Raw genomic sequence first — 24,131 nt, 5'->3', positions numbered from 1 at the left:
ATTAGTAACTGTGTGATTTAGCCCCAGAAACACAACATTGATATACCCCTTGGGAGTTGGGAGAAAAGCAAAACAAAACTACAAGCAAGTCTGTATGCTGCAATCTAAAGGGTGCAAATACATTTATTGTTTGTTTGGTTTTTTTTGCATGCAGAGTAAATACTAGCAGCTTTTGCACACCCCTCTTAAATCTAAAACGGCCTATGTATCAAGACGTTTTTTACATACATTTATGCAGAAACTGCATTTTCTGCATAATACTATGTAGTGCACCCATGTACTTCACAGAAATTTCACAGAAATCTCCGGCAAAGTGCTAATTAGCGCTGCAGATCGCAGTCCTCATTATTATCAATGGTGACTACAATCTGACCCCTATGTACTAAATGCTAAAAAGCAAAGCTTTTCAGAGTTTAACCCCGGTACTTTACACCACAAGTCTATGGGAGCTCCAGGGGCAGGAGAGAGATCTTTCGATCTCTCCCCCGCAGCCCCAAGAAGCTGACATTCGAGTGTCAGCTTCCCCCGGGAAAGTTTTTCACTTCTGTGAAAGACTTCTCCTAAAGGCCGGGGATATAACTCGTGGGGACAGCGGATACCGCAACCACTGACCCTGCGAGTTCCCCGTTGTACATAGCGGGGATATTTTATTTAAAAATTAAAATATCTCTGGCGAGTTAGGTGGATAGTAATCACGGCTGGTCTTCGATTATTAGTACATAGAACCCTCTCTGCACATTACATCTGCCCCCCCTCACCCTGCAGTGCAACATGGTTTTGTCAATGTGCAAAGTTACTTTCTATTTTTTGCTTTGCTCCCACATGAGAATCAGCTTCAAAGTGTGTTTTCATAAACTAATAAAAAAATTTTTATTCAATATATGTTGCTTAGTTAGTAATCACATTTGCTAATATTTGCATAAAACTTCAAGCCGTTCAATGTGTTTACATTCTAGAGCCTGCAGCGGCTAACTGCATGAGCAGATGTGCCAAAAGCTGCGGACAAGTCCATATGGCTGATCTATACTGCCTAAAGCAGGGATTGGTAAGTATAGACAGATACATTCAGACTCCTGTGACACCATAGCTTATTAGGGCTCTGCAATAATACTGAATGTTACACTATAGCAGCTACTACAGAGTCACAATAAACTAAAAGTGTTTCCCGCAATCTATTTTCATTATTCGAAATATTAATTTGTTTTTATTTTCCTGACATTCAGCTTCCTGATAGATGTCAATTAGCGGAAATATTGATAATAGATGCCTGTTACCAGTGCATAATATAAAATGTTACAATTCAGTGTTCTTTAGGATAATGCAGACAGTAGATTTACCAAAAACAAACAATACTGGTTGTATTTATAAAACTGATACATGGATGAGTAAAGGGGTTGTTGTAACATTGCATCCAATAGGGTTTAATTGCTGGCGTTGGATTTAGGTGCAACATTTGCATAAAAAACAACATCAACAAAACCATCATAGCAAGCCGTCACATCAGATATCAGATACTAACACTTATTTTCTAACTTGCACTAGACTCATTAAAATCTAATTGCTGATTGGTTGCTGGGTTTCAGACGGGTTGGGTACGGGATGCCTGCACTCGGGATCCGGCGGTCAAAATCCCGATGCTTCCATCCCGACAGGGTTATATCATCACCTGTCGGTAGGTATACTAACCCTCCCCCTACCCTAACCCTCCCTCCTCAGTGCCTAAACCTTACCTGCCTCCCTAGTGCCAAAATCTTCCCCCTCCTCGCACCCTACACCTAACCCTCCCCCCTAGTGCCTAACCCTAACCCTCCCCCTAGTGCCTAACTCTAACCCTCCCCCTAGTGCCTAACTCTAACCCTCCCCCCTAGTGCCTAACCATAACCCTCCCCCCTAGTGCCTAACTCTATCCCTCCCCCTAGTGCCTAACCCTAACCCTCCCCCTAGTGCCTAACCCCAACCTTCCCCCTAGTGCCTAACTCTAACCCTCCCCCTAGTGCCTAACTCTAACCCTCCCCCTAGTGCCTAACTCTAACCCTCCCCCTAGTGCCTAACTCTAACCCTCCCCCTAGTGCCTATCCCTAACCTCTGACCTTAATCCTCCACCTAACCCTGCTACTTACCTGCGGATTGCCAGGGGTCGGTATACCGGGGACGGGATTCTGACAGGTGTCGGTATTCTAAGCGCAGCATTCCACTTGCCGGGATATTGACCATATCCCTTTTAGATAAGGGGTTTATTTTCTAAGCCATATTTTTATAGTATAATTAGTGCCCCTTTAAATTCTGGATATAAACACGATCGGAAGCACTGAATTTTAGAATCCGACGCTTTGTAAATAGACCTCCAAATGTTAAACCCTATGCTATAATTCAAAATAAGAAAGGCAGTATAGAACATTGACATAGAGTTTAACTTTTATTGAGTTCTCTTTATTTTCTTTATTCTATTTATAACATTCTCTTTATTCCTGTAGCTAAAAAACTTTCCCGGGACTCTCAGTGCTCTTGCTAACTTCCTGTGTGCCTACGACCGGTGTAAGGTAAGAAACCTGGGTTACAATTTGTGACAAGCTTGACGTGACATTATTTTCTCAGGTTACATATGCAAGTAAAATGCTGCCTACTGATGATTTGTTAATAATTAGTGTGCGGTATGATGGTGTATTTCCTTCCTCCACATGACTAAAAAGCCTATGAAAGATGGCAAAAAGGTTACATAGCAATAGAATCAGGGCCAGTATCATTCTGGGTTTCAGTCAGAATATTTCCAATACATGTCTATGTATAGTGGTAGATATTTCAGCTTGGGGGCTGTGCTTGATGGGGGAGTTATTTTCTAAACACAGCCAAGTACCTGTCAGTAATCCCATAGATATACATTGCCCTCAGTCTTGTTTGGTAACCCCCCTTGCAGTAAATGACTGATAGACAACACTAGCTTACGCTCAACTTCACCTCAAATTGAAATGCAGTGTCAAACATCTCATGGTATGGGAATATTATTATATTTATTTAAAAATATTATTATAAGCTCTCATGTGGACCCTACTCATAGATAGCTTACGTTTCAGTAGGCAGAGGGCACAGCTGAAAGATTAGGAGCGAGTGTGGCTGAGAGTGTGGACCGGGACAGCTAAAATGGTGCATAAGGGTGTAAGTGGGTATTCAGAGAGCAGGTAAATAGCTGAAGGCTGTGGGAGAGGCTGGTCAGGCATAGAAGGGATTTCTAGACTTGTATTATTATTCCATAATTATTACTATTATATATATTATATTATATATATATATATCAAATTACTGATTATTTTCTATTTTTTTATAGACTATGAAAGATAAGACTGAACTTGTCAGAGCAATCATCAACCTGAAGGTAAATCAATGTGTGGATTGTATCTCACTTCTTTTGTACTAGTATGTGTACTAGTATTTATCTATTATTAGACCAATGTTGGCAATTGTTCCCTCCCTAGTGATGTCAATGTCATACTGAAATAGGCTACTCTGCATATACCATGCTCTAGATTCATAGCACCACTCTTTTCTGCCTTCATTTATGAATGATGGTAATACTGTAAAGAATACAAAGTTTACTGTTATAACTAAAAAGTGTCAAAAGTTATAGGGGTCTAGTTACTAAGCAGTGTTAGGAGACAGAGTGAAAAGTGATAAGTCTGTGATAAGGTGCCAGCCAATCAGCTCCCAACTGTCATCTCACAGGCTGTGTTTGAAAAATGACAGTTGGGAGCTGATTGGCTGGCACCTTTTCACTTTCTTATCACTTTTCACTCTGTCTCCTAACACTGCTTAGTAAATAGACCCCATAATCACAGAGTAGTGATGTCATTGTTCAGCCATTATAATTTTTGCAGTTTCCCGAAAAGGGGACATCGTCCCTTCAGCATTAGGCTGTGAACACATCTGAGGCCATCTTGAATTTCCCCTGTGTTGAGTTCTCATGCCTATCCTTCATCGCAGGACCGTCGCAGTGAGATTTAGGCTATAGACAAATGCTCCATTTCACAAAATATTATAATAAGGTGAACTTTTAAGGGTTAAATTGCGCCCGATGAAGCGATTGCAGGACACTCAGAATGTTTTGCTTTCCTTGTCATCCATGGATGGCGGGCAACAGCAACTATAGTCATTGTGGAATTTGGAACCAAGGGGTAGATGTAGTAAGCCTTGGGGAGAGATAAAGTGGAGAGAGATCATAGACCCCAAAGTACCAACCAATCAGCTCCTGTCATTTTTCAAACACAGCCTGTAAAGCATACTTGCCTAATCTCCCGATTTGGTCAGGAGCCTCCCGACAATCGGGTGCCGCTCCCGACCTCCCGGGAAGGCAGGCAAGCCTCCGGGCTGCCGCCCACCCCTCCTATCCCCACCGCAATTACCTTTTAAACCCCCACAGCGGGGGGGGGGGGGCGGTGACGAAATTCACGCTGGATCGCGCCATTTTGGCCACGGCCCATGCTCCACAATGCCTATAATATCGGTATTGTGTAGCGAGGATGGGGCTAAAATGACGCGATCACGTGGCCCTGTCCCCGCTCCACCCACAAATACACATCGCCCGGCCGGCCCCGCCTCCGTGTACTGGCCACGCCCCCCCTGTGATGCCAATCTGGCTGCTCCCTCCCGGAAGGGGCAGCCAGAATGTCGGCAAGCCTGCTGTAAAGTGACAGAAGCTGATTGGTTGATTCTTTATCTCCGTCCACTTTATCTCTCTCCAAGACTTAGTACATCTCCCCACCACTGAGATAAAGTGTATGCAGCACTTGTCCTGTCAGTGCATATTGTCCCTTTACCCTGTTACAGTACATGACTCAACACAATTGCTGAGTTAGCAGTTTCAGGAATACTCCCTTACATGTCCTTATACAGAACTGTGCCCAGTAGAAGTAGCTGTAAATGTGTAGAAACGGGTATGTATTTATATTAGAGGTGTGGGAAAATCACCCTCTAGTGTTTTATTTCGGAATCAGTTTTGGATTTCTTTAAAATAGATAAAAAAAAACACATAAAATCATGTCATTGTGACCTATTTACAGGCAATCCAAACAGCAATCCGAGCAGGGACACGAATCGACTTGAGAACCCTAAGTTTGGGTTTGTTGTTTTTCAGGAAAACCGAACCGCACATCTCTAATTTATATGAGAACAAAATGCTATATCACTTTCCATTATCTTTGAGACCGAACATCTCATATGAATTAATTAAATAATTAGTGAAAGAATCCATTAACCAGGGGTGTATCTATAATGGGTGCAGGGTGTGCGGGGAACACGGGCCCCTGGGTCCAGGGGGCCCCGCACCGCACACCCTGCACCCATAATAATACTTATCTCTCCGGAGTCCCACGTCGGCGCGGGCGTCCGGCGCTGTAAAACGACTGGAAAATGGCCGCGGCGGAAATTTTCCCGTCGTTTGCGCGTGCGCAGTACAGGGAAAATGGCCACCGCGGCCATTTTCCCGGTTACCTATGCATACACTATATACTGTGGGCACACTCTAGTGCCCAGAGTCTATAACTCCGGCGCTGGCCGCGCACAGTTCAGTGTGCTGCTGGCCGCCGGGCCATTAACTCAAGTTTGCCATTAACTCAAGTCTTTCACCCAGCTGTATAAAAGCCCCCATACATCAGCAATTGATTGCAGCAATCGTGCAACTTGCAATCGATTGTGTATAAAAATCTTTCCCTTTTTCAATCGATTGCAGATTGCAGAGATGCCACAATCGATGGAAAAAGGGAAAGATTTTTATACACAATTGACTGCAAATTGCACGATTGCTGCAATCAATTGCTGATGTATGGGGGCCTTAAGTAAAGGGACCTGGAGGGTCGGGAATATGCCAGGTCATCTCAGTCCATCCTGCCCCTCTGCTCTCTCCAGCCCTACCTTCCACTGCTCTGCCCACTCGCTCTAACTGCTGCCTGCTCGTCAATGAATAAAAAGGATGATGGGGAGATTTATCAATGTGTGGAGAGAGATAAAGTACTAACCAGTAAGTTTCTAACTGTCATGTTACAGGCTCCTATTTAAAAAATGACAATTAGGAGCTGATTGGTTGGTACTTTTATCTCTCTCCACTGTATCTCCAAGCTTTGATAAATATCCCTCAATGTGAGAGACAAAACTGTAATTACCTGCCAGGAGCAGGCTGCGGTGAGTTGAGAAATAATACTGCTTGTCATGCTAATCAGGCTGTTCAATATGCTAATCACCCCATCTAATATGCCAACCATGGTCCATGCTGCCATGTGCTGTAGGTCATCTCTTTATTCCAGTGAAAGACACTGATTTACAGAGTAGGGTTGTTGGGATAGTGACAGGGAGCTGCTAGGCATGCTATATATATATATATATATATATATATACACATACATATATACACATACATACACTGATAGCATACTGACTGTGCTTTTTCTCTGTCATTCTCCTGGATGAAAGTAGATTTTTTATTTTTTGTACTTGCCTTGGACAACCTGTATTTAGCCAAAAGGACCTGACACTTTTCATACTTGAACAATCCCCACAGTAAACTGTTTGTAAAACTGACAGAAATATGTTTTCTATCTCTTGCAGGCTGTGACTCGATGTTCTCTCACAAACATTCTGGGAAACAATTTAACAGTAGTATGTATTTTACAGCTGCAATTCCTTCTTTCAATCCCGATTGTATTCATGTCATCATTGTGCCCGTCTCAGGGAGAAATGTATCAAACCGTCTAAAGACGACAAGAGGAGATGATCCCAGCTATTTATCTAGTACATTCTATAAAATGATAGTCATCATCTGATGCTACAGACAAAACCTCCTTAGAAGATTTGATACATCTCCCCCTCTGTCTTCTGTAAAATAAGAATACTGGCAAACAGGGCTTTAAATACTATTAACAATACACTCTCAAGAGCGGATTTACCAAATGGCAAAAAGTCCTGCTGCAATAGGGATTTTTTTTTTTGTACCCATGGTTACGTCTCAGAGTGGTCAGGATCAATAGTGGCTCCTACCTGTTATGGTGCATACACACTGTCAGATTTTTCCTTCAGATATGAACGATAACGATTTAAAAATCGTTCAGTCGTTCATATGTGCAGGAAAATCTGACATATCTGACATGCCTGAACGATGGACGATGAACGATGCGCGTTCCCGATGGTCAGACAACGATATCTGACATCTGATGTGTTTGCAGTCAGACTTGGACGATTCCATTCATTTTAATGCAGTCAAAAATCGTTAAATCGTTCAAAACTTTGGTAAAATCGTTCATCTGACAAATCTGACCGTGTGTATGCTCCATTAGAGATGGGAATCATTTGATGTTTCATCGGAAACTTCGGTCAGATGGTTCCGATGTTCGATGTCTAACCCTGCAATGTTTAGGATTTAATGTTTCATCACCATCGCTAGATATCTCCCCCGATGTTTTTCCCTGCTTTTCCAATGTTTTTTTTTTTTGTTTTGTGACACTGTGGTGCTGTCACTGCTTTGGGCTGCCAGCTGTGTCTCTCCTTGATTTATAGTCAATCACAAATTAAGAATAGAGTACATAACACACTGACTGGGCTACTGCTGCTGCGTGCATGCTGCTACTGGGGGTGGTGGCTGACAGAGTGAAAGACACTCTGGTCAGCCAATTAGCAGCAGCAGCACATAGGACAGTCCCACCCCTGGCTCACTGTCACTGGTGCTGCTCTCAGTGAACACTGGTTGGCTGCTGGGATGTCTAGCTGCTGCAGCTCTTGGTAAGCAGCAGTGAGCTGTTTCATCAAAGTTGTATTAGTTAAGGTGCATACACACACAACGATTTAGTTAATGAATGAATTTAGTAAAGGATTTTCTCCCTTGAAAAAATGAACTAAAATCGTTTACTAAAGTTGTTCATTTACTATGTTCATTTAAATGTAATGAACTATTTTTTAGAACTACAAACGATTTTTGCATATTCCCTTACTGAAAATCGTTGAGTTGACAAGTCTGACTAAACTACAAATGTGAACACAAAATCGTTCATCGTTTGACTCAGAAAGTGAATGATTTTTACAAACGATTATCGTTAAACGATATCGTTTCACGGTAATCGTTCAAAAAATCGTTGTGTCTGTATGCAGCTTAAATGTTATTTCTTCAATAACAAGCTTGATTTACCACAAAACATATTTTACTTCTAAAAATGTATTCATCCTTACAAGTTTTTCACTATCTATCTATATAGTTTGCCTCCATGAAGATAGACATAGTATAATAATTATTTAAATAATTTATTAGTCTATTATGGTTTTCAGTACAGAGTTTGCTTAAAAAAAGAAACATCGGTTCCATAGAACCAATGTTTGTATCTAAATAATGTTTTTTATTCAATATTAAAAACATTGGTACTTCCAATGTTTCCCTACTACCTGTGATCTTAAGGGGGACACAGCTGCTTTTCCCGTCTGAGCAGCACCATGATGCAGGGGAAAGAAAAACATAACAAAGCGAGGATTGCGGATGCACACAAGCCGCAGCGCCAGTAAAGTGTAGGGGAAGGAATAAGTAACACCTAGGGACGAGGCTGCCTGTCCAGCATGCGATTACTAGCAGATAGTTTTTCCAAAGGGAAGTCACTGCAATTGCTGGGGGCTAAATGGTGGTGGCTGATTCCCACTGGGGAGGGGGCTGCGGCCCTGCAACCCCTAGGTAAAATCCGCCACTGGTCAGGATGCAGAATACAATATAAAATCACTTAAAAAAAGTTGCTGGAATAAAGCATTTTTAATGTTTTATATTATTTGTTTATTATAAATTGAATCTATTTTCAATTTAGTGGAAATGAAAAAATAAAAAAATATGGGTTTTCAGTGTTGAAGCTCATACGTAAACCAGAAGACCAGGCCATACAGTACATGTGCATCGCATATATTCCAAGCAGGGCCGTAGCTAGGGTAGTGCGGCCGGTGCCATGGCACAGGGCACCACAGGTCAGGGGGTGCTGTTTGGGCCTGTCAAATTTCTGTTTATTATCATTCTCACTTGTAGCTTCCACTTATTTCATCCCCAGCATCTCCTGGCCTCCCCTATCTCTTCCCTTGTCCTTCGCCATGAGGCCATTCCCCTTTTTTGGGTGCATTATGTCCCTTTGAAAAATGAGGGGGGCGCCAATGCTCTTTCTGGCACAGGGCACCAAAAAGTCTAGTTACGGCTCTGATTCCAAGACTGAGCCTTATTGCTCCAGGCCACCGTAGCAGGGTATCTTTGTAGTGTTTTGTTATTGAAGCAAGCAGTGGAAAAGCTTGCTTATGTTACTGGGAGTAGCTGGTACATAACGCTAACATTGCCAAGCCTCCACCTACAAAAGGTCTTCATTTCTGGAGGCAATTTACAAAGAGTCAGTTGACCGCTGTGCCCTGCCCAAAAGCAAGGGATTTTGGATCAAGATGGCTGTAGGTATGCATGATGGTGCCAGCCTCTGCAGACCAAGGTGTTCTGTGGTTTATAAATTACAAACATGGGTGTTTGTGAACGGGAGGGGCAAAGGGGTGGCTCGCCCCCCTAAACATATTAAGGGAGCAGCGACCGTGGACGGTCAGGGGCTGTGCTTTATAGCAATAGGCTGCATGGCCCCTGCAGCGCATGGAGGCGGAGGTGTAATGTGCGTTTTTTAAGTTATAAACACCCCACATTACACTTCCCTCTCCGTGAGGTGCAGGGGCTGTGCAGCCTGTTGCTATATGGCACAGCCCCAGACCATCCGCGGCCGCTGCTTAGGTAAGAGAGAGGGAGGGAGAGGGAGAGAGGAGGGGAGAAAGAGGGAGGAGGAAAGGGGGGCTGGGCGCCGGAACGATTTTATGTTGCCCATCCCAACATCAAATTGTTTTCCGACGCCCCTGATGACATATATTCGTTCTATGGAAGAATGCATTAATTTTGGAGAACATTTTTGCAGATCAATTATATATTCATCTATTCAGAAACAGTGACTGTTGCAATTGTTATTACAGGAACAACTAATTGCTGATGTCGATGGTTCTCTTCAGTATGTGTTAAGAGCTGTGCTTGACTTGTTGGTAAGCTGATTCTACCAAACTTTTTAAAGTTGATGTACATAATGTGCTGTAATAGTTTAGTAGTCCATGTAACAAACCATGCTGATTTTATTTATATTTCAGAGCGGCCTTAATATTGGAATGGTCTCTACACCAATTTGTGGACCACTGGTAATCTCTATTCACCTACATAGTTTTTTGTTTTTCAACATTTTAAAAAGTTTCTAAAAAACATTGGAGTCTGGGCCTGATTCAGAGCGTTCCGAGCGATGTTCGCACTTCTGCGCATGCGTACGGTTTATAATACGCATGCGCGAACCAGTCAGTGCGGCTGAAAAACGTTTGTTCGCTATATAGCGAATGCCTGCTACTTTGAGTGACAGGATGAGGCGTATGTGGGTGGTAACAGGGGAAGGTGCTTGAAAACGGGGAGTGGAATTAAGAACGCAGGCGTGCTTAAAGGTCAAAACGGGCGTTTTATGGGTGTGCATAATGAAAACAGCAGCGTTATTGACCACGTCACCTGGTTGTTTTATAGTCAGAACTGCTCGCAATATAGTGGTAGGAAAAACCAACCACAAGAATAGCGAGCAGTTCATACGCTGGTCGATGTACTTGATTAATCTAATAAATAGCGGACATGACGTAGGATGCGAGCGGCCAGGGGGCGTAGGTATCCAAAAAACGACCGCAAGTTTTGTTCGCTCGTTCAGATATAGAGGCGTGAACAGACCGCAAAGAGCGAACGGTTCATTTGAATAGCCACCCCCTTTTCCTGAACGACCGTCCGCAAATTGCGTCCGGCTCTGAATCATGCCCTCTGTCCGAACTTTTAAGCTTATGTGGCTACTTCATATATTATTTATTTTTTAAATGTAAGACAATTATTTTCACTGTTTGAATAGAATAAAACATTAAGGGGTCTATTTACTAAGCAGTGTTAGGAGACAGAGTGAAAAGTGATAAGGTGCCAGCCAATCAGCTCCCAACTGCCATTTTTCAAACACAGCCTGTAAGATGACAGTTAGGAGCGGATTGGCTGGCACCTTATCACTTTTCACTCTGTCTCCTAACACTGCTTAATAAATAGATCCCCAAGGCCCTGATCTAGAGGTGGTCGCCCGTCTGTGACTTTATGCAAATGTCGCTGGGAAAGGACTGAGATGCCCACTGTCAGCATTCCCAAACACCTGTTGTGTCTTTAGCAGGGGTGTATTTATAATGGGTGCAGGGTGTGCGATCCACATGGGCCCCTGGGTCCAGGGGGGGCCCGCACCGCACATCTTGCACCCATATTATACTTACCTCTCTGGAGTCCCACGTCGGCAAGGTTATCAGCACTGTAAAAACACCTGTAAAGTGGCCGCTGTGGCCATTTTCCCATCATTTTGCACATACGCAGTACTGGGAAAATGGCCGCCACAGCCATTTTCCCAGTGAGCTGCGCATGCGCTATAGACTCTGGGCAAACTCTAGTGCCCAGAGTCTATCAGTGTGCTGCCGGCCGCCGGACTGAGAGGAGGGGGCCCATGACGGAGACTGCACATGGGCCCCCTCCTTTCTTGAAATGCCCCTGGTCTTTAGACTACACCATCGGTCGCACCATCGAAACTTGCACCAGCCCTATGGCCTCCTATGTGAGCTATTGAGCATCTGTGTGCACAAAGGCCCTCATTCAGAGCCGCTCGTTAGCGGCAGTACGCTCGTTCCGAGCGATGTTTGCACATCTGCGCATGCGTACGCTTTTTAGTACGCATGCGCGAACCAGTCAGTGCGGCCGAAAATCCTTTGTACGCTATATAGCGAGTGCCTGCTATTTTGAGTGACAGAATGAGGCGTATGTGGGTGGTAACAGGGGAAGGTGCTTGAAAATGGGGAGTGGAGATCCGAACGCAGGCGTGCTTAAAGGTCAAAACGGGCGTTTTATGGGTGTGTATATTTAAAACAGCAGCGTCATTGACCACGTCACTGGGTTATTTTATAGCCAGAACTGCACGCAAATTTGTGGTAGCAAACACCAACCACAAGAATAGCGAGCAGTTCATACGCTGGTCGATGTACTCGATTAATCTAATAAATAGCGGACATGACGTAGGATGCGTGCGGCCAGGGGGCGTTTTTAACAAATAAACGAGCGTATGTTTTGCTCGTTCGTTCAGACTTAGAGGTGTGAACAGACTGCAATGTGCGTACGGATCATTTGAATAGCCACCCCTTGTTTTTAAACGAACGACCGCAAATAGCGTCCGGCTCTGAATGAGGGCCAAAGACTTCAGCGACACGACCCTGACACTTCCATAACGCGCCCATAAGATGGACCATCTTTGTGCATTTGTTTTGTCACCTCCCAGTCACCCTCCTGTATATCCATCACTTTTCTCAATCGCAATTTTTGTGCGTAGACTGTTAGCATTCCCTCAGGGCTGTTTTAGCAGGTGTAATACGCCCTGCCTTTATGGCGGTACCCCGCTAATACAACATGCCGAGTGCCGTCCCTATCTGTGGGCCGCAGTGTCCCGAGGGTGAAAATAATAGCGGTGCAGCGATCACCGACGGTGAGAGAGGGGAGAGCTTGGGGGCAGCCCGGCATGTCCGTAAGTTCCAGGCACGCCCCCAAGAGTGATGAAAAGGGGGTACATCTTAAAGACATGACCCCTTTTCTCGTGGACACCTCCTTTCCTCTGGCCACGCCCCCTGCCCTGCGTCGGACCTAAAGTGAACACTATTTTGTAATGCTGTGTAGACTGTGTAACTGCTCAACTCCGTGACTGTCGGCATTGCAAATGGCTCTGAATCAGGCCCTAAAATGCTCAAACAGGCAGTAGAGGCAACATTTTACTAGAGATGTGCAGGCTCGGCTCGGTTCAGATTTTCCCGTCAAGTTCTGATTTTTCCCACCAAAACTCGGGTCTCAGAAAGAGGCAAAACGTCATCTTTCATGAACGTTTTGTCTCTTTCCAAGACTCCATATTTGGCGGGAAAAATCCGAACTTGGCGGGAAAATCCGAACCGAGCCGAACCTGCACATCTCTACATTTTATAGTTTATTTTCACGTTCTTTGCTGTAAGCAGTGAACACGAGCTTTGAGTTAAGGTTTTAGAATTTCGAAGATAACATGACGGTAGAACCACAACCAAAATTTTTACATTTTCAAAATTTGATTGACCAAAGGTTTCAGCTCATTGAACTGGGCCGGTTTGATAACATTTTGAAATAGCTCAAATGGTTCTAGCATCCCTAGTATTTATCTACTGGCTGCGCAGAAGGCCGGGGAGGGGGGACGCGCCGTGACCCCCGGCCAGGGGGACTACCGGCCAGATGGCAGTGATTGTTGTTCAGTGTGTATGAACAACCATCATCTGCAGATATATCTTTTAGGTGTGTACCCAGTTTTAGCCGGTCATGAACCAGGATTATATAAAATCCCTTCATAAGCACGTCAAAAAGACTTCTAAAAAATGAGAACAAATGTACAAATGTTTGCAATGTAAAGGCAACATAGAACTAGCTCTACCCACTTTTCTTACATACCCAATCTTTTACTCACTGTAATCAGCAAATGTCAACATTTAACCCCTTATACTGCACAGACATTGCTCACCACTGTGCTGAGCCTATTTTGACATTTTGCAGGTTGGTCACATTCCAACTTCAGTATCAGAAATGTAATTACACAGAACCTGCACAAATTATATCTTATTTGTTTTTCTTTTCTTCATAAAAATACTTTACATTTTCAGAAAATACCATCAGTGTACTTATACCTCCTATCACAGCACAGGAAAGCTATCCCAGTTGGACATAAGTTAAATTGAAATTGCGAGAAAGTAAAGTAAATGCTAATGTGTCAATGTTTCTATTCTAAACATTACAAAAAAGCATCTTTGTGGTTCTTCCTTTGGCTGAAGTCCACTATTCCGAAACAGCAAAAAGCAGAATTCTACAAGTAGGCTTCATAATAAAATCTTGCAGTTGAAAATTGTAATGAATTGTCTTTTTATTTTGTTAGTTTGCAACATCTTAAATGAAATCTTTAATATGTGTAAGAATACAACCTACAGTACTGCATCAAATCAAGGGATGATGGGCTTCATTTATCAACGAGTTTTAGCATTCACGAGTGATAAAACTCGCTGCATATGATAATGGTGCTCCAGCCAGACAGTTGGGAGCTGACTGGCTCTGGAGCATAATTTTTCATACTCAACAAGTGTTATCACTCGTTGTGAATGATACAACTCGTTGTTAAAGTCCCACTCATCATTGGCATTGAAGTGTTAGAAAACAGTGCGCTCCAGCACTGTGCCCTCTCTCCACCATACATGCTGGGCACTAGGACCCAGAGTCAGTGGTAGGCGCAACCTCTGCCCTGATGACGTCACTGCTGGACTACTGTTCATGTACAGCTGGTGCCATTTTTACTGCGTAGGGCGTTACAGTGCTGTACGGGTGCACAGCACTTAGCTCCTGGGGAGAGGCACCGAAATGGGATTGTAATGTCGACAGCAGAGGAAATCCAGGCAGCGGAGGTAAGTAATCTAACCCTCCCCTTCCCCCCCCTAACCCTCCTTTAGGGGTGCCTAACCCTAGCCTCCTTTCCTAGTGCCTAACCCAAACCTCTCCCGTTAGTGCTTAAACCTAACACCCCCCCTCTCCGCACCCTAACCTCCCCTCCTAGTGCCTGAACATAACCCCTCCTTCCCTCAGCCTAACCCTAACCCTCCCTGGGGGTGGGGGGGGCGGGTCTAGCCCTAAGTCCCCCCCGGGGGTCGCTAAACCTAACCCCACCCCCATCCCCGGCTACATCGCTACTTACCTCCGGCGCTGGACGATCGGTACAGCATCCTGTTGGGGTCCCAGCGTCGGGATTAACATAGGCATCTGTATTTCTATGCCTTTGTTAAATCCCATGCTGGGATTGTAGTGTCAGAATTGAGACCAGCGGTCATAACTAAATCCCGAGGCACCTAAATACTTCTGTTAAGCCCTGCAACACCGCTATACTGCTTACCACTGATACCGCTGTGTTACCAGTGTTACCTGCTACCCTTCTGTTATCAATAAACCCAGCTTCCTGCTTAAGGTTCCTCTGTGTGGCCTAACAGTCCCTTTCACGTTCCGCCAGACACCCATTGTGACCACCACCCCAATAGGCTATACCAATATGAAGGAGTTAATAGAAGATGTAATTAGTTCTGACTGATGTCGAGTTAACATTACTGATTTTTGTTTTCTTTTTCCCTTTTTGCAGAAACCTCTTGTTGCAAAAATAAACCAATTAATGGTGAGGAAAAATTAATTTCAAAAGGTTGACGTTTAAGTAAATATGTTTTTGGACTAAATGTGAAGTTTTATGTTTTATGTTTATGTTTCAACTGTTCATTTAATGAAACATTAACCCACCACTTTCTTTTATTTTTTTTGGCACTCCCCATTATTTATATCAGATCCTACCTAAAGTATACTTTCCACCATAGTGTTAATATTTACCTATGTGATTATTAATATTAAATATATTCAAAAACGGTTATTCTACAAAGGAATTGTCTCCCTCCCACACAATCTGTACTGATTTTATCAAACCTTCTAAAGAGTAGGGAAGTGGGGAAGATGCCCATAGCAACCAATCAGCTTCTGCCTATCATTTTATTGAATGCACTTGATAAATGCTAGCTAGAATGTGATTGGATGAGCAACATCTACAAAGGACCACTTCTCCACTATTTATAAGGTTTGATAAATCCCCCCCCCTGTAATTAGCAAGCTATGAGAAAAATACACTTGGAAAACCTAATTGATAGTGAATCATTATGGGGGAGATGTACTAAACCTTGGAGAGTGATAAAGTGGAGGGAGATAAAGTACCAGCCGATCAGCTCCTCACTGCAATGTTACAGACTGTATTTGAAAAATGACAGTTAGGAGCTGATTGGTTGGTACTTTATCTATCTCCACTTTATCTCTCTCCAAAGCTTAGTATATCTGCCCCTATATCACATAAATGCTTCAATAAGGGATAACAATGTATCTGGATACAGGGGCGTATTTATAGAGGGGCCTGCACCCATCCTTTTTTTTTTCATACTCTCCGAAGTACCACGGAGTAGCGCTACACAAAACGCCTGGAAATTGGTTGCCCCGGCCATTTCCCTGCGTTTTGCAAATGAGTATTAGGAAATCACTGGGAAAATGGCTGCCGTTCCATTTTCTCTGTGACCTGTGCAGTAGACTCCGTGCACAGGGTAGTGCCAGGAGTCTACTGCTGCTGACGGCAGCCGGTGAGAGAGGAGGGGGCGCCGGACGGGGAGTGAACACAGGCCCCCTCCTCTCTTAATAAGCCCTTGTCTGGATAGCAATTGTTTAACAGTCATATTATCAAAACAAACTAAAGTCCCCCACCAGTTGTTATCAGTTGTTACCATACAGTACCTCCCAACGTTTTAAGTCCAGGAACAGGGTCAGACGTGCATGCATGGAAGGGGGAGCAGGCAAGCACCATGCCCAGCACTTCCCCTCCCCTTAAAGCACCCTTTGAATGCTGTGCACTGCCATAGCAGTTGCTATGCCGATGAGTAGTGTATGGGATAAACCTTCTGATCTTCCAGCCCAATCAGGAGAAAGTTGTCCCAGTTAGGAAAGAGGGGCAGAGCCAGTGGCGGATCTATCACGGAGTGCACACCGGTCCAGGGGGCCCCAGCACTGCACCTAGTACTGACCACTGTGCCTCCCGTGCTATAAGTCGGCTCCATATGCTTCTCGCCTGGAGCCATCTTGACAGTGATGTATTCAGAAAGATGGTGCCGTACAGGAGCTAGCAAAGTGTCAGAGTCTCCACTCTCTTCTGCGCATGCATGACCTCGGCGGTGTGTGGGCGAGTGTGGGTCTGCTTCATGGTGGGGGGACCCCTTTACAGGAGCCCCCCAAGTTCTTACTGAGGTCTTGGTACTGTCCTATCTAACCCGGGACAATTGGGAGGCATATGTTATTTATTAGGTTACCTAATTGTATTTTGCATCAAAGGGAAGACTAGAACCTCTGTTAGATTTATTTTTGTACTACTGTGAACAGTTTGGCTCATATGCACTTTATGGTTTGAACGCTCCTTTCTCTTTACTGTTAGGAATCATTCATTGGGCGAGACTGGACTAAACAGCATATTGTCCATTCAGTTAATTCAAGGCCATTTTCTTGTTCCACACACCCATCATATTGCTCTCCCTAGTGCATATATGCCTACTCTCCCGGGAGTCGTGGGAGGCTCCCGGTTTTTCAGGTAACCCCCCGCACCCCCGAAAGAGTAGTCATATCTCCCACATCCCTCCCACTTCCTAGTGGGCTGGGCAGGTTGGGGAGATTTTAGGACAGATTTGCGGGTCTGCCCCCTCATCACGGACCCACGAATCGTGTGCTTTCCAGCAAAGGGGCGGGGCCTAAATACAACTGTAGACTGGCCCAGCCCGCCCGAAGCCAAGATGACCGGGCTGCACCCGGAAAAGGTTCAGTAAAAGTCGGCAAGTATGCTCTAGTGTTTCCTCCATGATGGGAGGAGAGTGTTGATGACAACACTGTGTTGCACCCACCCTCAGGGAGATTGCTCGACTTTCCAGGAAGATCATCACTATTTCAGGAATCTCCCAAGCATTCAGGGAGAGTCATCATATATGATATTAACTTTCATTTGAAGATAGCTCAGCACTCATAAGGAACATGATGGGAGGGGGAGGGGGGATATGAAACCTCCTTAAGAGGACTGGTGTAGAAGTTGGCCATAGCAACCAATCAGCTTGTCACTGTAATATTATACAATCTGCTAGATAAAAGATAGTTAGAAGCTGATTGGTCTACACTTCTTATTGGTCTGCGAAGATATACCCTCATAGACTGTATTCAGAGCAGGATTTAATTGTTTTTTTAGCCATTACTATGCTACAGAAGCGGAGGAGCCCGAGGGGGAAAACTATTCCAATGTGCGGTGCCCTGGGCTCCAGTAAATAAAGGAGGAAAGGGGGAGATTTATCAAATCTTGGAGGGAGATAAAGTGGAGAGAGATAAAGTACCAACCAATCAGCTTCAAACTGTCATTTTACAGGCTGTACTAGAAACAGGACAGTTGAGAACTGATTGGTCAGTACTTTATCACTCTCCAAGGCTTAATTCCTCTCCCCCTAACTCAGTTAAGATTGAAAGCTTACATGTAAGTTCATCTTTAATGTATCAGTACTACATACAAGATGCTTATGATATAGTACTAAATCATTTTTCCGCAATTCTGATTTTACCATTTTCCTTTTTTCTAGTTGCTTCTTGGTGTTCCCAGACTTGATGGACAAATACAGTCTTTTACAGGGATAAATGGGCGGAAGTCTCTTCTTATAGCAGTGGCGAATAAGTCTCCAGGTTTTTTAAGTGAATTATTAGAAGTGCTTCTGGGACGGAATGGAGTAGTCCCTGGTCTTTTAGAGTTGATTTTTAGGACTGTTGGAGGATTGTCAGGGACACTTAGTGGGGTGACAAGCACTGTTGGTGGAGTCACAAATGCGCTTACTAAAACTGTTGAGGGATTGACTTCAAGCCTAGGGGGTACAAAAGGTGGACTACTTGGAGGGGTGACAAACTCTGTTAATGGACTCACAAAATCACTTATTGGCACTGCTGGGGGATTAATTTCTGGATTAGGAACTAATGGACTGATTAATGGAGCAGCAGATGGAATTCTTAGCAATGTGCCAGGGATAATTAGAGGGGCGACAAACTCTGTTAATGGACTCACAAAATCACTTATTGGCACTGTTGGGGGATTAACTTCTGGATTAGGAACTAATGGACTGATTAATGGAGCAGCAGATGGAATTCTTAGCAATGTGCCAGGGATAATTAGAGGGGCGACAAAATCAATTACTGACACTGTTGGGGGAATGACTTCAGGATTAGAAATGAATGGACTGCTTAATGGACAAACAGGGCTAATTGGAGGGGTGACAAACGCTCTTGGTGAAGTCACTGACACTGCTGAGGGATTGACTTCAGGACTAAGGCTATCAGATCTGTTTAGTGGAGCAACAGCAGGACTTGGAGGTATGACAAACAATCTTGGTGGAGCCATGGATGTGGTTGATGGACTGGCCTCAGGATTAGGTTCGGTAACAGTGCTTGATGGATACAAGGGTATAGAGGGGACAGGCACAGGTGTACCAAGTGTACTGACCGGTGGACTTGAAGGAGTAACAGATACCATTGGTAATTTAATGGATATTGGAGGACTTACTGGTGGAGTGACAAATGCAGATATTTATGCTAGTGCAGGAACCATGGGGGGACTACCTGGAAGTGCTATAGGAAATATAGGTTTTACAGCAGATGCAAGGGGTGGTCTTCAAGGAGGACTATATGGTGCCAAGTTGTTTAAAAAGTAAACAGGTAAATTATACTCTTTAATATTATATTTCAGTATGCTATATAATTTTCATATATTGAGGTCTAGCTTTGCTTGCCAGCAGTTCTGGAAGCAGGATTTAAAAGGTCAAGAATATTAAAACAGGAACGATTTGCATTTAAGATTATTGGCCTTTTAAATCCTGCAGCCAGAACCACCAACAAGCGGCAGCTCTGAAAAATAAACATAGCCCTTGATGCCTTAAAGAGGATCAGAAAAATGTGAGGTGCCAGTTTAGAGTTGGGACAGTTTTAACCTGGTCTGCCTTATGGAGGGAACACACGGCCAGATTTTCTGGAAGATATGAACGATAACGATTGTAAAAATCGTTACATCGTTCATATCATTGACATGTTTGGTATGCATCAATGAACGATACGGGTGCCGGCATGTCAGATAATGATATCTGAAATCGACTGTGTTTGCAGTCAGATTTGGACGATATCATTAATTTAAATACTGTCAGCAATCGTTCATCGTTCATATCATTCAAATCATACATCGTTGATCTAGCAAGTCTGACTGTGTGTATGCACCATTATGTGAGTGGTACATAGATGGATGTCCATATAAATTTCTGGGAAAAACACAAGAGAAAGATAATTTTAAGTATTTAAATCAGATGAATAGAAAATTGTCTTATGTGAAAATGGAGATACTCATCAATACCAAAATATACAATGATACACATTTAAACAAACATTAATCTATATAATAAGTGAGAAACCGTGTCTGACTGTCTGTCTGTTTCTCCTTTATGCGCAGCCAGAGTTCTGGTCCTAGCACCACAAAATTTGGCATGGTGGTGTAGTTTGACCAGAATTAGGTTTTGGCTAGGTTTGAACTTCGTCAGGGCCACACACTGTCACGTAATCCCTAAAAATGGGGACACTCTTAAATTACACAAGTTCCGGGGCTGGCTCAAGCAGTCTGCCAAAAACCTGTGTGAAAGCTACAAAAGTATCCTTTTAACCTCACAGACTGAGCAGGTCTCAAATTTTATGACTCATGCAAGTTTATATTAATCCAGAGTTAGTCCTTTTTAAAGTGACCATATATATTAGTCAGTCCTCTTTGTTTGCATGCAAGGGCGTAACTAGAACTTTGAGGGCCACATAGCAAGATCTTAAAAGTGCCCCCCTAGAGGTAAAAAAACACATACATTTGCCCCCACACAAAGACCATTCATGTTATGCCACACAGAGCCCATTCAGGTTATGCCACACAATATTACACCTTATACACATTATGCCACGCAGTAGTAGTGCCCCTTATACATTATGCCACACTGTAATGCCCCTTACGCTACATAGTAATGCCTAGTACACATTATACCACATAGTAATGCCCTAGTAGTAGGCCCCATATAACACATTATTTCACACAATAGTAATAACCCCCCAGCAACTCACATCTCTGTGTCCCTCCAGCAGCCTCTTGCCTCCCCCTGTGTTCCGTCAGCAGCCAGCAGGTGTGGATTTGGGGCCGGGCCGCCAGCTAATTACAGACAAATCGGAGTTTGTGGACCAGCAGCCAATCATGAGCCGCCACTTCTGGTTGGCTGCTGGTCCGTGAGCTCTGATTGCCTCATGACCAACGGCACTGTCTCTCCATGCCTGCCTGCTGGTGTGCCAGCTGTAATCAGCTGGCAGGCCGGCATCAAATCAACACAACTGCCACCCAGGCCCCCCTCAGCAGCCCTGACTGGACTGGCCCACCATGTGTGTGTGTGACTGGGTGCAGGGAGAGCGGCGGCCCACATACGCAGCTCGGGCACCATAGCAACCGCACCCCTTACACTCACGGTAGTTACGCCACTGTTTGCATGCATGTTAGCAAACAATGGGGTCCTTTTCAGGTTCAATGGAATGGGGTTATAGGCGAGGACAGTGTTAAGAAATAGAGGCTGCATGTGTACTTCAGGGTCCAGTCTTCTTCTGTTTGTGGGCAAAAAAAATCCCTTATAGCGGCAATCACATACAAAAATGATGTGTCTCTTAACATAAATCACTCTGCGTTGGGTATGGATTTCTGCCAGTCGGGATGCCGCTGGTCAGAATACCGTCAGTGGCATCCGGGCAGTCAGAATCCTGACACCCATACATACGTATACTAGCACTAACCCTAACCCCTACCCTAACCCTCCCTCCCTGGTGCCTAAACCTAACCTCCCCCCTAGTGCCTAAACCTAACCTCCCCCTCCTCGGTGCCTAAACCTAGCCTCCCCCCTATTGCTTAAACCTAACCTCCTCCTCCTCCTCACACCCTAAACCTAACCCTCCCCCCTTAGTGCCTAACCCTAACCCTCCACCTAGTGCCTAACCCTATCCCCTAACCCTAAACCTTACCCTCCCTTAACTCCCGATACTTACCTTCGGGATGCCGGCGGTCGGGATACTGGAGCTGAGATCCCGACGCTGTTGGAAATTCGGCACCGGTATTTAGACTGTCTGCATCCCGCACGCCGGGATGCTGACTACATCCCTAGGTTACCTGTGTACAATAACTTTGTGTTTTTCTTTATGGTGCTATTGATGAGTTACAGATCGCAAAGTGTCATGTTAGGGTGTTAGTACCACAGCAACCACAGCCACATGACATATAATGTAGTGAAGAGGGAGACTTTGGAATGCCTCTCTCCAGATAATGCACTTTAACAGCTAAATCACCCAAACATGTATGCAGCCTGGACCACTTTATGATATTAGGATATTGGTGGGTTAAGATTTAATCGGGCAGCCCCATTACTAGAGCAGTGATTTTCAACCTTTTCAACTCGAGGCTCACTACACAAGATTATAAAATTGCCAAGGCACACTATCCGGCTATGTAGTGTAGGTGACCAATGAAAAAACAAACATTGGCTCCCACATAAAAATATACACACATATTGGCCTCCACAGGAATAAAACACACTACATTGGCCTCCTCAGGAATAAAATACACTACATTGGCCTCCTCAGGAATAAAACACACTACATTGGCCTCCTCAGGAAAAAAACACACTACATTGGCCTCCTCAGGAATAAAACACACTACATTGGCCTCCTCAGGAATAAAACACACTACATTAGCCTCCACAGGAATAAAACACACTACATTGGCCTCCACAGGAACAAAACACACTACATTGGCCTCCTCAGAAATAAAACACACTACAGTACAAGTGCGCTGAGCTGACTGCCACGGCACACTTGAAAACTGCTTGCGGTACACTAGTGTACCATGGCACAGTGGTTAAAGAACACGGCTCTAGAGAGTACATTAAGTTGCCCCCCCCCAAAAAAAACCCAGTAAAATATATATATATATATATATATATATATATATATATAAAAAAAAACCTTTTTAGTATTTATATTGCTTGAAATGATGCATTTTTAAAAAATATATACTTCTTATGAAAATAAATTAATGATTAAGGTTTGGGGAATGTTCACATTCAGGACATCTAATGGTAGGCCTAATTAATGTTATAATTAGTTATTACACTAGATTAAGATTATGCATTTACATTTAAATCAGTTTATGCCATCCCTTGTAAATAATAATAATAATAATAATAATAATAATATACTGTGTGTATATATATGTATATATATATATATATATTACACATAGTATTTGTGAGTATAATATAACAAAAAAATTACTGTGAATCACATCCCTTTGTAATAAAATAAAGTACTTTATTCATATTGAATTTTCTCAACATACTGTATTAAAACTGTGGTATTTTCAGTATCTCTAAATTTGTATTTTTCTTTTTCAGTTTGCCAGAACAACAAATGGTGTCCCAGGGCAAAAGAAAAAATATATAATGACATCAAATTATATGTGATTTTCCTTTAAATTCTGTAGTTCATAGAGTATATGATTACCTGAATATGATAGATAGAATGTATATTGCGAATAAAATGCATATATATATATTTTGTCCTCTTTCACATTTGTATACAAATAATAACAGTAAGACCTTGGTACTAACTGGGCTGGATTGGATTACTCATTATGCAGTCACTGTCTAATGTATAGGGCCAGGTGGGTTTTAGGGATCCTGCCAGCCACTTGTCGCCGACCATTTATATATAATTTATTTTTCCAATACAAATGTCTTTATAAACAGGCCCAGGGGAGAGGAGGTCCTGTCTGGCACGTAAATGGTTAATGTTAGTGTAAGGACGCATATCTCCCAACATCGGAGCGTTTTGGAAAGTGTTTTAAAGGGATATCCCATTTTTTTAATGCTACTCACTGTGGAGACACCTAGGTCCACAACGTGTGACAGTGTAACAGATTCCAAACCCGCTTCCCTTTGCAAATCAGGATAGTTTTGGCTGCCTCGCGAAAAGTAAAATGGTTGGAAAGTATAAAGTAGGAATGGCCATCGACCATTGATAGTTAACCATCATCATCGATGGTTAACTAACGCTGGCCGATGGTTTTGCCATCAATAGCAGAGATCCAATTTGTTCTCTGCCATTGATGGCAGACTAGGACCTGATGGTTCCCCCTCCCCCAAGGCAAGGAGCTAAGCCCTGCCCCCTATGGCCCGCTAGTCCCTGTTCTAATTGGCCAAAATGCACCCCAGCAGCTGTGGTCATCGAGTGAAGCAAATCATTGATGCTTCACCATAGATGGTTTTGTGCCATCGATGGT

General features: G+C 43.6%; 1 protein-coding gene across 1 annotated transcript; it reads left to right on the top strand.

Annotated features, from left to right (window-relative positions):
* The first annotated feature begins 961 nt into the window (after window positions 1-961).
* LOC148521521 (uncharacterized) lies at window positions 962-23,274 on the top strand. The gene is made up of 9 exons (XM_088475070.1): window positions 962-1,045; window positions 2,475-2,540; window positions 3,323-3,370; window positions 6,592-6,642; window positions 9,994-10,059; window positions 10,162-10,209; window positions 15,291-15,323; window positions 18,337-19,456; window positions 23,245-23,274. The coding sequence occupies exons 1-8, from the start codon at window positions 977-979 to the stop codon at window positions 19,450-19,452; spliced, it is 1,497 nt and encodes a 498-aa protein (XP_088331196.1). The 5' UTR covers window positions 962-976; the 3' UTR covers window positions 19,453-19,456; window positions 23,245-23,274.
* Window positions 23,275-24,131: the final 857 nt, after the last annotated feature.

The sequence above is a fragment of the Taudactylus pleione genome, unplaced genomic scaffold (genome assembly GCF_031769625.1).
Source record: "Taudactylus pleione unplaced genomic scaffold, aTauple2 ptg000161l, whole genome shotgun sequence".
Lineage (NCBI taxonomy): Eukaryota > Metazoa > Chordata > Amphibia > Anura > Myobatrachidae > Taudactylus > Taudactylus pleione.
Note: the sequence above shows the minus strand (reverse complement) of the source record. Positions and strands in the feature narration are given on the sequence as shown.